The sequence below is a fragment of the Corvus kubaryi genome, unplaced genomic scaffold (assembly GCF_017639235.1).
Source record: "Corvus kubaryi isolate FWS band 111438036 unplaced genomic scaffold, C.kubaryi_AGA036_p1.0 37264, whole genome shotgun sequence".
NCBI lineage: Eukaryota > Metazoa > Chordata > Aves > Passeriformes > Corvidae > Corvus > Corvus kubaryi.
In genome coordinates this window covers 3,671,123-3,686,770 of record NW_024581079.1, presented here as the reverse complement: position 1 = coordinate 3,686,770, position 15,648 = coordinate 3,671,123, and the positions used below count along the sequence as shown (strand labels likewise).

Below are 15,648 nucleotides of genomic sequence, written 5' to 3'. Positions count from 1 at the left end.
ATAAGTCATTTGCCTTTAATAAAACACTTTTTAAGAGTCTCTGATAAGTATTCTTTTTTTCTTGACAGTCTGTGGTGGACGACTGGATTGAATCATATAAACAAGACAGGGACATAGCACTTCTGGATTTAATCAACTTCTTTATCCAGTGTTCAGGATGTCGAGGTACAGAACATGGGAAACAAGTTGTATAGAATAAATCTGACCTACAAACGTGTGTTAGTGCAAATGCTGGTAAAGATGGGGGAGACACTTGGATTGGTGCTCCTCATGTGCATGGTTTGTATAGAAATATTGTCTGCATTCCAGAATAACTTGATTTAAAGCTTGTTTGTCAAGGGCTACCCTTTCTTTTTCTCACTTTCCTGTCATCATGCTAAAGTGTTCAAATCCTCACAGAGACACTACTCATCAGCAGCAGGAGCCAAAAGATCTGGTACTCCAGGTAGGCGTATCTTTACTTCCCCTTTCTGTTTCTTCCCAATTTTTAAATTGCAAAAATTTGTAGGCAACTATACCTTAGCTTTGATATTTTTTCTTTCTTTTTAGGATTTTTTTTTTTTTAACTGAAGAGGAAGGAGTCAGGCTTCGGTTGACTTCAATTAGCAAGAAAGATTTCCTGTGGATGAAGCAGCAGTGTTATTTTTTCCTCTGTGATACTTTATCACGTCAGCAGCGAGTGCCCTGCCTTTCATACCCTATTTAAGCAGTCTCCATTACCAGGCATGCAGCAGTCAGCCTTTCTAGCATTCTGTTGCCACACTGTGCCTTCTAATGAATTTTTCATGTGTTGTCTTTTTTCAGTTAACTCAGCCTTGAAAAGAGACAAAGACAGAGCTCCACTCTCTCTGTAGCGCCCAGGACCAAATTATTTACTGTTTTCTGATGCTTCCTAGAATTTACTTTGAGTAGTGTTGAAAACAACCCACAATTCAGAAATTCTTCTTGCTCATTTTGTATCTGATGTGGGAATACACCTTTAGGCATCAAATGGTCTGGGTAGAAGTCCCTTTTCTTCATCTGTAAGTATAAGGTGAAGTCTTGAGTAGTTAAAAGCATCAGAGAAAAGAAATAGGAACCATCAGCATCTTCAGCAGCCCTTTTTCATAGCTGAGGGAAAGAAACTTATTTTGTGGATGACAGGAAAGACTGAAGCCCTGGGAGCATTCTGTGAAAGGGCTGAAGGTTAGGGCTTAGGTTACCAGCCTGTGTCAATGTCTGCACTGTTCACACAGAACCCCTGAAACATTTTTCAGTTGTGTTTGGCAGCTTATGTGCAAGTAGTTGTATTCTGTGTGCTTTTTCTTTTTATTTAACTCTCTCCTGAAGGTGTATATGAAAAAAAGCAACCCCACAAGCTTATTTGTAAGAATTTGGGCAGCATTAAACCAAAGGGATCCTCGGCCATGTGTTTATATTCTTGCTGATGCAAGCTTTTGGTGAAGGCATGTCATAAATATCTTCATTCCCCTGCTGCTCTCTAATTTATTTTCCCTTTCTTTCTCCTCGTTAGAGAAAGCAGCACTCTGATAAGATTCCTATATTTTAAACCCCTCGTTGGTGAGTGATGCAGGCTGAATGCCCACTGTCAGCCATATGCTGCTGGAGCAAGTGCTTCCCAGAAAAGCTTCCTGTGACTGGCTGGGAGGCAGCAGCGCTGCGAGTGCCTGATGTCATCGACTCACTTGGCTTTTCTTTGAATGGTGACTTGCCATTTTCAGTGCTCTGCTGTATCCCCAGGGGTATCTCTGCTGAGCTGCTTTCAGTGCCTTGTGGTCCCAAACAGCAATGACAGGAGAAAGGAAGAAAAAATTACCCCCAAGTCCATAGCGTGTTTGGGAGGTTTATTTCTGGGTTGGAATTTTTGCAGTGGCCCCAGTAACAGCTGCAGAACAGGGTTAAAATCCTGGCAAACAATGCAGTTCTTTCCAGTTTCCAGTAATATGCCTGTTTTCTAGAATTAATAAGAGCTTATCAGAAGAGAGTGGATTTTATTGGTAGTCCACTTAGGGTAAAGTGCATACTAAGCTGTCCTTAATGGAAATGAGAAATCAGGTGTTGTTCTGTATTTTGTGAGGAAGACCAAGATTCTTTTTCATGGGAAGATCATATATTACGACATCTTTATTTCCCTTTAGAGACTTCATTGACATTCTTGCTTATTTTTATTTTTGATAAATAACAACCCCTTCTGAATCTCAATGACTGCTTTATCTTCCTTAATTTTCTTCTTTTCGGTTTGCTCCACTAACACAGTCTTGGATTCTCCAGCCTTCTTTCCCAAAGTTGGATCTAAATACTGACTGATAATATATCTAAGTTTGTGATCAGTAACTGAAAGGAGGAGGACAACTAACTTGGGAGGAAGTTTCTCAGGAAAGTGTGATGCTAGGTTTATAAATCTACCATTTCAACACTTGATATCTAAATATATGTAAAGTACATTTAGCTTGACGTGTCTTTGAAAAGTTTTGAGCAGGTGAAGAGTGTGTGCCCATTTTCTGGCTTTAATTAGAAATCATTGAGGCACCAAACTGTTTTATTTAGCAACACTATTGACCCTGAAAAAATACCTTTCTGTTTAGAAACATTGATTTCTATGTGTTTATCCCATTCTCTTGGGCAGCACAGATGCTTGAGTGAACCTCTTGGCATCTTCCAGCTTTGTTTAGAGCTGTTGCTGAAATGAGAAGTGATCTCTTGTAAATATGAGTAAGCAGGCATATTATGGAAATTGTTAATACTAACAATTGTTAAACTAGTGACCTTTGCAGGTGAACATAAAAGATCTGTGCAATTTAAAAATCAATAAATATACACCAAATATTCAAGCATGTCTGTCCTTTGTCGATTCTTCTGAGTATCTATTTAATGTGTGTCTATTAAAGACGTAGGAGATTAGGTTTTAGCGTGACTCCAGTAATCTTTGTGTGTTTTTAGAGTGCTATTTGATGTAAATGAGAAGCTTCTTGTATTGGACTGTCAAAACATCTCAGTTCAATAAGCAGATTTGCATGGGAGCGAGCTGGTCACTTGTCATGTCATCTTTCCTCTAGTTTGCCTGCTCAATCGGTACATATGTTGCCTTTGCTAATTTTGATTACAAAGAAGTGAAATGGTTATGTAAAGAATTTTTCTTTGTCTTGCTTGTTTTTATGCTTGGAGAGTACAAAAAAGTCTCTGCCTTTCACAGCTTGTCTGTGTAGTCTTTTCTGTTGTGTTATGTTGAATTTCTGAGGCAGAAAAATGGTTAACAAGGACTGATACATTCACCCATTCACTTTTTGTTTCTGACCCTTTTAAAATGTGTTGCTTTTAGAGGGAGGATCTTGTATCAGAGAGTACCTTAGAAAGGTGAAAAGGTAAGTGTTAAAATACTACTTCTTCATGGAAAACCAGCAAAAATGCTGTTTGCAGTCCTTGAAAATAAAACAGGTAGGTCTGTTGGTAGTAGGTGTTTATTTTCCGTGGGATTCACAATCTGCAAAGCAGGTGGTGTTGTATTTACTTTCTTATTTCTAAGTCAGGAGCAAAATTTCAGAGTTTTCATTATTAGGTAACAGGGAACTTTTTGATGTTAGCTTGTTGTAATGATAAAGACCTTTTTTCAATTAAGTGCCACTGGACTGGGGGTGGAGGTGTATCCACACTACTGAGATTTCCATCTCCAGTGTTGTGCTTTGGTCTGCAGCACTGTGGATTCAGGCACCCTCCTCCCTTGCAGAAGAATTGCAGACCAGTGTTCAGAGTCTTCTGGGGGGTTTTGTGAGCTCTTTTCCATTGCTTTCTTCTTTGTAGGAAGATATTTTTGCTTTTCCCCCTTTTTTCTCTCCTTCTTTTGAATGTTTATGTAAAGCACAGCGTCGAGTGCTGAGCTCTCTTGAGCTGGTTGCAAGCAAACTGAAATGTCTAATCAGCAATATGTGTGTGAGGTCCCAGAAGGATTATAACTGTGTCAGTGTGATGCTGCAACAGGGCTAATTAGCTCTGCCTCTCAGACTGAGTAATTAGCTCAGGTATCCTGCTCTGCTGCTATGACAACCAGGCTGTTTCCATTTCTGGAGCTCCCTGGATTTAGAGCTGACTTGGGTATCTGCATGGCTGTCAGCTCATGCCTTCTGTTATTGATGGAAAACAAACAGAAAGCTCCTTGAGCACTCTGACCTTTCTACATTTTAAAGGCAGAGAGCCATGCTTGTGGAATAAATATTTTTTTTCCTAACCAGAAGCAATTAGTGGTTGGAACAGCCTCTTGAGCTGTGACGGAAAACTGGCCACTGAGTCCATGGGAGAAAAGAAGCTTTCTTCTGCAGGGGAAAAGGGTCTCACGTAGTTGAAGAGGAAACTACTTGACTACTTTCAAGTGTACAGTGGAATTATTCCCATTCCTTCTCTCCCACCCATCTCCTTCCCTCTCCTTTATTTTCTGCTGGGTAAGCCAGAAACCTGTACATTTTTAAACAGGTTTTCAGAAGTGGTTTGAGCACTGCTGCCACTTGCTCTCCTGCCTCTATCAGACAGCTGTGAAACACCGGTTGCTGATGGAACCAAACTGGTGCAACTCCCTTCCTGTTAAATTCCTGGTGGTGTTGTAGCCTCCTCTGGACTGTAAGGGGCTCTCCATTTCTTAACTGCAGCTTTTTGAATTGGCGCACTGAAGTTGTCCTTAGTTGCTGAGGGAAGTAATATATTTTCTTTATATGATCTTTCTCATTCTTTATTTTTCGTACAGAATCTTCCCTTTAGGTTCCTGTGTGGAATCAGTCATTGATGAGCAAATATTCCAGCTGTCATCTGTCGGCCTGGATTGCTGGTGCTGCTTAAGGCTGGGTTTTTCTCAGTTGTGAGTAAGCAGAGACCTGTCCATGACTCTTTCCCCAGGGCTTAAAGCCAGATTCCTTTGTGGTACATTTCCTGTGAATCAAATACTTGGGGTGCCACACTCTCTTCCCTCTTCATCCCTGAGTGCCTGGTTGTTCCTCACCTATTCTAGATCCTCTGTCAAATTCTGATCGAATGGTGCAAACTGAGCCAGTAAGTGCAGGAGTTCTGAGTTAGCTTGCTCATTTTGGTTTTTGTTAATGCTCTGTGAACTTAATTAAGGGCAAACAAATAGATTTCTGCTTTGCCAAAGGAAATTGAAGGCTAAAACCAGGAAAAACCAGCATTGAGTGGCCACTATATGGTCTGGCAAAAGCAGTGAACAAGCTTTGCTTGCTTTGCTTTGGAAAGGATTCCAGAAAGCAAATTAGCCAGGAAATAGTGTTATTTACTGTGATTAATAATATTTTAATAGGGGTTATAACATGGTAATTAGAGAAATGGTCTAAAAAAAATGATTTGTGCATGGTTTTGTTTTGTGATCGATGGGATCATCGTCCTGTACAGGTGGATGTTACAGAGCACAAAGAAGACTTGGGTAAATCTGATTTCCTGCATATGGGCCTTTTGCAAGGAACTGCAGAGAGTGAGAAATGTTGCTGACTTTGGCATGTGTTAAAAAGCTTTATCTCTTCAGTCATTCAGTTATTATTAAGAAGTTGGTATCATAAATATTTTGCATTGTGACCAAATTAGAAAACAATGCAATTCATTGCATTGGAGCTTGTATTTTTATTAAGGGTATAAAGTCTGCTTTGTCACAGTTTCTTCAGCAAAATCCCTTTTCAGTGTGTGAATAGAAGGGAGAATGTTGCAAAGAGAGAACTAATGCACATTTTGAAAAAGTGTTACTTACTTGTGTAGGATTTAAGTCATAGCAATGTCAAGGATTTCTAAAATATTTTGTATGCATAGTATACAGAAATAAATGCACCCCAATAACTATAAAGCAGTTAAAAAACATGCTGTTAACCACATTCAAAAATGGGAAGATAAGACTGTAGGATGGAAATGACTTAATTTCATGTGTGGTGTAGATAAACAAGAGCTGAACTTTGTACTTCTTGTTTTTGAGCCTTGAGGTAATTTTTACAGTGTGTTTATCTTGAAGTGAAAGCTTATAAAATTCAAACTGAAAATAAGATGCAAATGGCTGGGGTAGAAGGTAAATCAGATTACCCGGCATACATTAAATGTTTCATCAGTTCTTTAAATAAAGATAGGTAGGGTTAAAAAACTTGTATCAGACACTTGACGATTAATATGGTTACATCAAAATCAATTTTTTGTGAAGAGGTACAAATAGTTAATATCTGTTGACATTCTGGAAATTAAAGCTTTGGTTTTGTTGTGTGTATAGTTTTAAATCAAAAAGGTTTTCACTGTTTCTTCCTGTTTGCTGCTGAATGTATTTGTACTTGTCATCTCAGGTACTCTTTCTTCCTTGCTGTTTCTTTTTCCTCTTCTTTAGTTCTTCAAAGATTCTTTGGCTATGAGAAAAGTATTTACAATTTTTTTAACAATTCTTTTAAACTTTGCACGTTACTAACTCTTCTGGGGATGAGAAGTGTTGAAAAATTAAAAAAAAAAATCCCATCTGAAAGTGTAAAAAAAGCATTGAAGTAGTGCAACACATTTTGTAGTCACTTGTGAACTAATGGCAGCTCTCTCCCAAAAGATGTATCCTGCTACTTTCAGAAAGGAGTGGGGAAAAGCCATAGGAATTTACTTTCAGTGCAGGAGACATGAAGGAAGGGCACACTGGTTTGTGGTTTGAAAATCTGAAATACCTGCTGTGCTGAGTTCTGACTGCAGTCCAAGGTTTCCCTCTATGAACTGGTAACAGGAGCAACACTAATTCAAACCAAACATATTTTTCTTTATTACTTGCTACATGAATATATTGAACTATTCACCTTGCATGTATGACAGCAGACCAAAAAGGGAGCTGGCTTAAAATCAGCTAGTAACTAATTTATGGGTATGAATTAATATAAACTTTCAGATACTTAAAATAAATTGATTTAATTAATTGACAGAACTTGTGGTACTAGAGTATTTTAGATCAAATGTATAATGTAATGAAAGACAAATTAGCTTTGAAATGAATTCTGCACTGCTAGTTCTGTGTAGGTTCAAATCTCTGCTGAAAATGAAAGCACTCCTTGTAAGCTTGGACAAAGTCTGTGTTCTGCCCCTGTGCACTACTAAGTAAACTCAGAGCTTGTAAAATGACTTTTGGCACTGCTCATTGGAGATAAATTGTGCAAGGAGTTCAAATACTACTGCCTGTTTTCCACTATATTAATTTAATTACATCTATATTGATCTGGAAAATAGCACTATTCACATGACTACAGAGATAAAACTTGAGGAGTCTCTCAGACTGTGCTTTAATGCTACAGCTTTTCAAGAGAAGAGCAGTAAATATCTCTCAGTGTTAATGATTCCAAATAGTTGCTGCCATAGCCAGATCTGGGCCATTTCCTCTTTATTTATGTTTTTTTTCTGTATTATGCAAATTCATCACAGGAGGAACACCCTCTGTACTAAGCAGAGGAGCAAAAGCCTTAGTCTCATTTATTTTTGACAGTATTACTCTAAGACTCGTGAACAAATGATGTCAGTATATGAGTTTGCTAGCTGTGTGTGAGATACATTGCTGGATTTATTGTAGATGACAGGTGCTTCCTGTGAAGACAAGAACTAATTATGAAAAGCAACTGAACACCGCTAGATCTTAGATCTTTTCTGACTGGATTACAAATTGGAAAAGTACTCATGTCTCTGGTCTTTCAAAGATGCAAATTCTGCTGAAGGTTTAGTCAGACTTTTTGCAGACCAAGGGTAGGAATTAAATTGCAAAAATGACATTTCTCTCAGCAAACACTGTGATTATGGTTCTCTCTCCTTTGCATTAATGAAGCCATAGACTTATTTGATTAAGTGCAGTGCTGATACACTGCAGTAATTATTTCTGAAGAGAAGGAGATGGGGATGATTAAAAGGATCTGTATCCTAATGAAAAAGTGGTATTCTCTGGCACAAAGAAAGTGGTTAAACCAAATCCAATATTCTCTTAATCTGCAGGCATTCAGTAGTAGCTGGATAGAGAAAAAAAAAAAAGCTTGGGTTTCAAAGAAGAGCCAAATTGGAAGATGTGGACTCTGAAGCAGATCCAGTCCTGCTCACATTCCACCACTGCCTGCTTCTTTCCTTATTTATATCAGTCTGATCAGATTGCCTCAGTTGTCTTTAACCTGAACTATGACCAGCTGAGCCCTACAATTGGTCATGTCTTTTTAACTGGAAGTTACAGCATTTTCTGCCACTGCTGGAGTCAAACTCATTACAGGGCAGAATGGTGTAAATAGCCCTTCCCTTGTCTTTTCCTTATTTGCGTGGAGCAGGAAGCGTGGTGGAATGTTTCTGGGTGCCTGGAAGGGTAGGAAGGGGTACAAAAGTTGTACAGAAGTGCTCCCAAACCGTGCAGGAGCAGCCAGGAGTCCCCTGGCCAGCAGCCTCTGTCCCCTTGTTGAAGGACTGATAAGCCCAGCAGAGCTAAGCCCAGTTCTTGGGTGACTGTCATCAGCTCAGACACAGGTGTAGAGTTTTGCATTTCTTTCTGGTAACACCAGTAGCTTAAATTTCAGCTTTGGACTCCTGGTGTTGGCCCTCCCTACCTGTAGCATTGGCCCTGGGTGTAAAGGGATGAAGCCTAAAGCACCTTGGGCTGATGAGAGCCTTTTCCCTCAGGAGCAGTCACTGGCCTTTAATAGGCACCATCTCTTGTGGGAATTGGCTTCTACAAAGTCATTACATCATTTTTTGAAAAACCTTTAATGTCGTTTGTCAGATTTACCACAATCTCTACTCTTTGTTTATTTCATCATTATTGAAATAAATGTTCTGGATAACTTAAAATTTCATGTGACTTTGGAAAAAGAGCCTAGAAGTACTTTTAGCAATTTATGAGAGTGAAAACAAACTGTATATATTAGTCACATAGATATAGATATAGTGGAATTTCAATTTGTGGTGACATAAATAATGGCAATTTTCTGTACTGTTGGTTCAAACCTTCTTTGCCTCACTTTGATTTCCATCTTAATTCTTCAAGTCACTTTAATTAGCCATTCAAAGTGACTTTTTTTTCATTGATGAAGAGGAGGCAGATGTATTTCAAGAAAACAACATCTTTTAAGGTTAACAAAGTATTGCTGTTATTCCTGTGTTCTCACAGCCTCCCTTGTAAACTGCTAGTTTTTTCCTTGTGGTGGAGAAACTGAAAAATGTAAAATTTAAGACACCAGCTGAGTCTATTTCCACAGATCTCCATAAAACCAGAAGTACTTTCTCACAATTAGAGCTGGACTTACCAAGAGTCCCTGTTTTTCTTTCCAAAGTTTTGAACCAAAAGAAGCAGAGAATCTCACCAAGTAGAGCATATGTGTTTCCCATGGACACAGCTGTGTGTGCCACAGTGTATTTGTAGGGAGCTCCTTTGGTTCCAGGGATATTGCTCACGTGATATGTTTGAAGGGAGCTCAGCCAGAGTCCTCAAAGTACTCCTTTGAGATTTGTTTGACAACCAGAAAAGGCATGGAATCCCACACCATCCTGACTGCAGCTGTGAGTTGGCCTCTCTGATATTGGCACCTGTGTCACTTTTGGAGTGTGAAACTATTGGTGAATGGAAATGGCAGCAGTTACTAGTACAGTCCAGCTGCCCAGTGATCTTTTTACTCTTAACTCCATGTCTTGTAACAAGAATTTTGTATTTTATGTGTCTCAGTTTTACTTACTGTTTAGAACCAGATGTAGATTCTTGCTTCTTGTTCCCCATCATTAGGACACATAGTGGATATCATTAAAATTCTGTCTTTAGAACCTTTGAAGACAGTTTACTTCTGATCTGCATTCTAAAGCTGTGGCCTAACAAAACAAAAATCTCAAGTGATTTTTGCAGTTCATAGAGCTGTAAAATGGGTTGGGGGGGGAAGGGACCTTAAAGCTCATCTCATGCCACCCCCTGCCATGGGCAGGGACACCTTCCACTATCCCAGGTTGCTCCAAGCCCTGTCCAGCCTGGCCTTGGACACTGCCAGGGATCCAGGGGCAGCCACAGCTTCTCTGGGCACCCTGTGCCAGGGCCTCCCCACCCTCACAGGGAACAATTTCTTCTAATATCTAACCTAAACCTGCCCTCTGACAGTGGGAAGTCACTGCCCCTTGTCCTGTCCCTCATCCTTTGTCCCCAGTCCCTCTCCAGCTCCCCTGGAGCCCCTTTAGGCACTGGAAGGGGCTCTGAGCTCTCCCTGGATCCTTCTCTTCTCCAGGAGAGCACCCCCAGCTCTGCCAGCCTGGCTCCAGAGCTGAGGGGCTCCAGCCCTGGAGCAGCTCCATGGCCTCCTCTGGACTCTCTCCAGCAGCTCCAGCTCTGTTTGTGTTGGGAGCCCCAGGGCTGGAGGCAGCTCGGCAGGTGGGGCCTCACCTGAGCAGAGGAGGAGAATCCCCTCCCTCGCCTGCTGCCCATGCTGTGGGATGAGCCCGGGACAGGGGCTCTGTGGGCTGGGAGCACAAACTGCTGGGTCACAGGCAGTTTTTCATCCACCAGTTCAAATCAGAGAGTCACATGCACCGACATATTTGCATTTAAAGAGAGAAGAAAATACACTCAACTGTTGTGCCTGTCTAGACATCATCATTGCATCCTGGCATGGCACCATCAGTAGAATCTCAGCAGACCACATTCTTTTTGGGTTCAGAGGAAAGGAATCAATTTGTTTTCATATCTTGTTTTATAATTTGGTAAATTGTGTAAGTGGCCAGTGACAGTATTCTTTTTGCTCAGAATAGTGAGAAGGTTGAGTTTGAGTTGGCAGCACTTTGATTTGTAATTTTCCAACCATTGCAACAGGTTGAATTGTCTTTTCAATCAGTCACCACTGAACATGCTTCCAGAAGATGTAAACCTTTCCACTAATGTACAGAAGAAAACATCTGTCAGTCAGTTCCTGGTACCATTTGTGGGTATTTCAGTACCAGATTGAATCTTAAATCCTGATAAACAAAGGCGATTCAAACTGCCATGAATTCTTTATCTGACTTACAAAGGGTTTAATCTCAGTGATGATAGTGCAGAAAGCCAGGCTGATCTACTCTTTCTTGTTAAGATTTGTAAATTAATGTAATTTTTTTGTCTTTTTCACTTTTTTTTTTTTTTTCTTTTTTCCCCTGAAGATGCCAGGCTTGTGGGGCTGGAATCAAAATAGTGCAGGTTTGTTGTTGATGCAGAGATGCAGAAATTTGCCTTACTGGTGTCATATGCAGAAACAGCTTATTCTGATGTTTCACTCTTGAATGTATTTGTTGTCAACTTCTAACTAAGCCCATGGATTAATTTTTGATGTTTGCGTTTGGAATTTCCTACCCTTCTGTCAAACAGATACTTCTTTTTTTTCTTTTTTGTGGTGTGTGAGTACACTTGAGCTGTAAAGATTTTTGAATATTTTCTGTGTCCTGTGTTCAGCTCCACTTGTAGCACTTAGAAGAGAAAGTGGCAAACAGGAAAGGTTCCAGCCCAGACCCATTAATAGAAGCATTTGCAATCCAGTTTGTCTAATAGCAGTGATGGATGTTCTCACTCTCAAATTTTAATACTCAGCCCTTTTTTTTCCTCTGGTTTCCATGGTAGCCTGTAACAGCAGGATTATCCTTCAGTTGTGTGCTGTGTGTAAAAATCACTTTATAGAGCTCTGAGCTGGGTACTTCCTTGGGAAGAACGGGCTGCTCTTGGGGAAGGTGAGCAGCCTCAGCCTGGGAAGTGCTCCCTTCTGCCTGTGCTGAGCAAAGCTTGCAGTTCCTTCTGACTGGAAACAGGGAGAGACATCACACTGTGATGAAAAATGCATTTAACCCTTAGGGAGTTGCGGACTTTGATCTCATGCAAACAGTTTAAGGTGGCAGGGCCTGTGAAAATGGGCAGTGTATCCCTGCATTTCTTTCTTGCTCTTGGCAGCCTGTAATAACAGCAACCAAGTACTAAATGTCACAGAATCCCAGGATGGTTTGGGTTGGAAGGGACCTTAAAGCCCATCTCATGCCACCCCCTGCCATGGGCAGGGACACCTTCCACTGTCCCAGGCTGCTCCAAGCCCCAGTGTCCAGCCTGGCCTTGGGCACTGCCAGGGATCCAGGGGCAGCCCCAGCTGCTCTGGGCACCCTGTGCCAGGGCCTGCCCACCCTCCCAGGGAACAATTCCTTCCCAAGATCCCATCCATCCCTGCCCTCTGGCTATTCCTCATTGTCATGTCACTCCAGGCCTTTGTCCCAAGACTCTCTCTGGCTCTCCTGGAGCTCCTTTAGGCCCTGGAAGGTGCTACAAGGTCTCTCCATAGAGACCTATAAAAATTAATTACATGTATGAAGTCTCATTTGTAGGGAAACTACAAGGAGAAGTTGCAAGAAGGGGAAACTGAAAAATCTGTAACAGTGGAATGAAGGATGGAAAGGTAAACTTGCACCTTTAAATGCAGCAGAGAATAAGGGGAAAGGAAGAAATCATGGATTCTGAAAACTGCAAGAAAGGAATGTGTTCTTTGAGGACACATCTGCACAGAGGAGCTTAGGAAGCAGGAGAAGAGAGAGGCAGGCGTGCATCCCAGTGGTTTTGCTTTGCTTCAACAGCCAAAAGAGCAGTTTTCTCTTTTCACCTGATGAACACATTGGGAACTGCTTTAAGCTGCTGCAGAATGATGGAGCCAGAATATACCACTGAACAGGGCCAGAAATTACAATGTAACTCCATTTTTTAATGTTCTCATCAAGCAGTTGATCCATAGTGTAACACCCCTCGGTGTTTATGCTGTGGACTTCAAGGACAATTTCATGGGGGAAGGATGAGAAAGCAATTAGTAGGTAAGAGTCTGTGTTGACAAGAATGAGAATGTAATTATGCCCAAAAAATTGGGCACTGTACAGAAAACTCAGCATTCTGGTTAAACTTAAATATGTGAGTATGTTAAAGGAAAGACACCCTGATATTAAGGCTTCCAGACATCTTAAACTGAGAGTGGAGGAGAGGGAGCACTGAGAAGTCCTAAAAGAAAAATTTGCTGAAAGTGCTGAAAGCTGGGGGGAAAAATACTGTTTGTTACAAAATACTGACAAAACGAAATGCCCTTTCCAAAATAAAACACTAGGTGAAGGTTCTGTTAAAATACTTTATTTTACAGTATTGCTCAGCGTTTTGCCACTTCCAAGATTTTTTCCACCAAGCTGTAAGACACAACCAGAGGAGTTCCAGGGCTGGTTAACCTGGTCTGGTGGAAGGTGCTCCCATCCATGGCAGGGGCTAGGAACGAGATGAGCTTTGGGGTCCCTTCAACCCAAACCATTCTCTGAGTCAGCTGGCTGCTTTATTCTGTGCCTTGCATTTGTGTGTCTGCCAGGAATTGTATGATAATACATGGTGTGTTTACACAGCCATTTTTAATTTGCACAAAGTACACCATTTCAACTAATTCTGGTAGTTAAATTTGTAAGGTAGAGGATGCAAAGCAATGTAAGAGGATTTATAACTAAGGATTTAAGGCATTTTTCTGATTGAATATGCTTTCCTTGCAATGTTCCTCTGTGTTTTTCTTCTTTCCTTTTTCCTTAGCAGCACTTGATTAATTTTCCCCCTTGAGTCCACTATCTTTATGTTAATTAATATACTCAGACTTTTCATTCCCTCTTGTATTTCATCTGTGATTTATTACTATTTGTCTTTCAGCACTCTTTTCAGGGCCTGCTGCTTTATTACTTCTGTGAAGTTTTGGGTTTCTAGTATTATTAAGTTTATACAGGTGAATCTTTTTTATATTTTGCTCTCAAATACTTCTTAGTGAATCTTACACACCGACTGTTGAGAAACACATTGTATGTTGAGCTTTCCTAGTTTTCTGCTCCTTTTTCTACATTCCCATTTATATTTGTCCTGTCAACACTTGCTGTGATCTGTGTGTGTTCCAGCAGTTTGTCTTTTCTCAATTCTGAGGTGACAGTTCCCTCTTGCATTGTATTTTTAGAAGCATATCCAGACTTTTATGGATTTTGGCTCTAATATGTGCTCTCTCATTCTCTTACCTATGCCAAAACATGTTGAGCAACTATTCATTGTGTTGTTTTAACTTCACTTCTGATATGATGCTTCCTCTTATTTTTCCGTAGTGGCCAAGTTCCAATCAAAATTGTAAAAACGAAAGTTTTCCTTAAGGGCGTTTGTTCTACAGGGTGTCTTGTACAGGGTGTTATCTTTGTAAATCCCTTTTAAGTAAAGATCTTGTCTCTGGTCTGGAAATGGCCAATCCAGGCACAGAGTCATTGATATCAAAAGCTTTAGAGGCAGCAGATAGAGAATCTGTGCCACTGCCAGAGGGGAGGTTTTTCAGATAGCATGTGACATGTTTAAACCATTGCTGTTACTAGTTTCCTACTCCTCCTCAAATTGCTTAAAGACTAAGCTCAGAGTACCTAGACTTCTTAAAGTTCATGGAATGGAAACATGAAGTCCTTGATTTTGTCTGATAGATACATATTTGCAATGAGGAAAAAGCTGGACTGCAGCCTAAGCCCTCTTCCTTATGTTCTCTGGTAAGGAAGGGCCTTTTCCTGCTTTGCCCTTTGTTCTTATATTTAGGGTTTTACATACCCAAAGAGTGGTGTCACACTCAGGGTACCTGGAGTTACAATTGTTTGTGTGCTGGTCTTGTGTACATTCCTCCATGAGACTGTTGAGGGATACCTGGAAAATGGGGAATATGCAGTTAGGGACCACCTTGGAGATAATTTAAATTGTCCAGACTCCTGCAGGAACCTCTGGAATAAAAGCAAAAGCAGTCTGCAGCATCCTTATCAACCCTCCTGTAAGAACCCCCCCTTCCTGTGCTTCTTCCAGGGTTCATTGGCTGCTGCAGAGCTGCACATGTCAGACAACAATGTCACCTCCACAGCTCCTGATCCCTCCCCAGATTGTTCTGGTGTCTGTGCTAATGAAGCCACACAGAGCAGCAGACAGCCTTGGGAGGTTGGTGACTCACCAAAGCTGACATACAGAGAGACTAAATCAAGGTTACACACAGCATCTGAAGTTTAGCACTTCTTAATTTCTGCTTTAATTGCTAAGCACAAAGATAAGGGGGTTTTGCATGTGATTTCTCAAATTCTTTGTGTTTCATTACAGGAAAAAGCTCCATACATGTGTTCAGATAGTCAGAAGGTAAATAGGGGCTTTGGAATGGGCTAACAGCTAAGAGAAAATGGTTTTTTCCCTAGAAAAGCAGGAAGAAATAATTATGTGAAAGAAGAGAATTCCTCTCATCTTGCATACTTTTAAATGAGAGGAAAAGCTAAAGGCATTGCTTTGTGCCAGGTCAGCTAATTTTTTCATTGTCTTTTCACAGGTCATTGTCAGTAAATGCTTTGGTCTGTAATATACTCTAAATAGGTGATTTCATGAGAAGCAGAACTAATGAAGAGGGATTTCTAATGTATCTGTATTCAACTTTCCCAAATCATACAAAAGCAGGTGAATGTGCTCATGAAGTGCAGGGTAAGCCGTATGAGAGACAATATTCTGGATGCTGTGTAACTCCAAAAAAGATTGGGACGCACGCTGCCGGGCAGGAGGTGGTTGTGCTGCAGGTGAAGCTGCTCTTGAGGAAACAGCAGCATTCCCAGTGTGTCCTGTCTGTCTTCAGCTCAGTGGGAGGCTGAGATTAA

At 40.7% G+C, this 15,648-nt stretch overlaps 1 protein-coding gene across 4 annotated transcripts in view; it reads left to right on the top strand.

The window, feature by feature from the left end:
• STAG1 (stromal antigen 1) overlaps positions 1-15,648 on the top strand; it is a 173,074-nt gene that overhangs the window by 66,565 nt on the left and 90,861 nt on the right. For all 4 annotated transcript variants that reach the window (XM_042024746.1, XM_042024745.1, XM_042024747.1 and 1 more), the window contains exon 5: positions 69-165. In XM_042024746.1, coding sequence (XP_041880680.1) covers positions 69-165 — 97 coding nt within the window. The remainder of the gene's footprint in view (positions 1-68; positions 166-15,648) is intronic.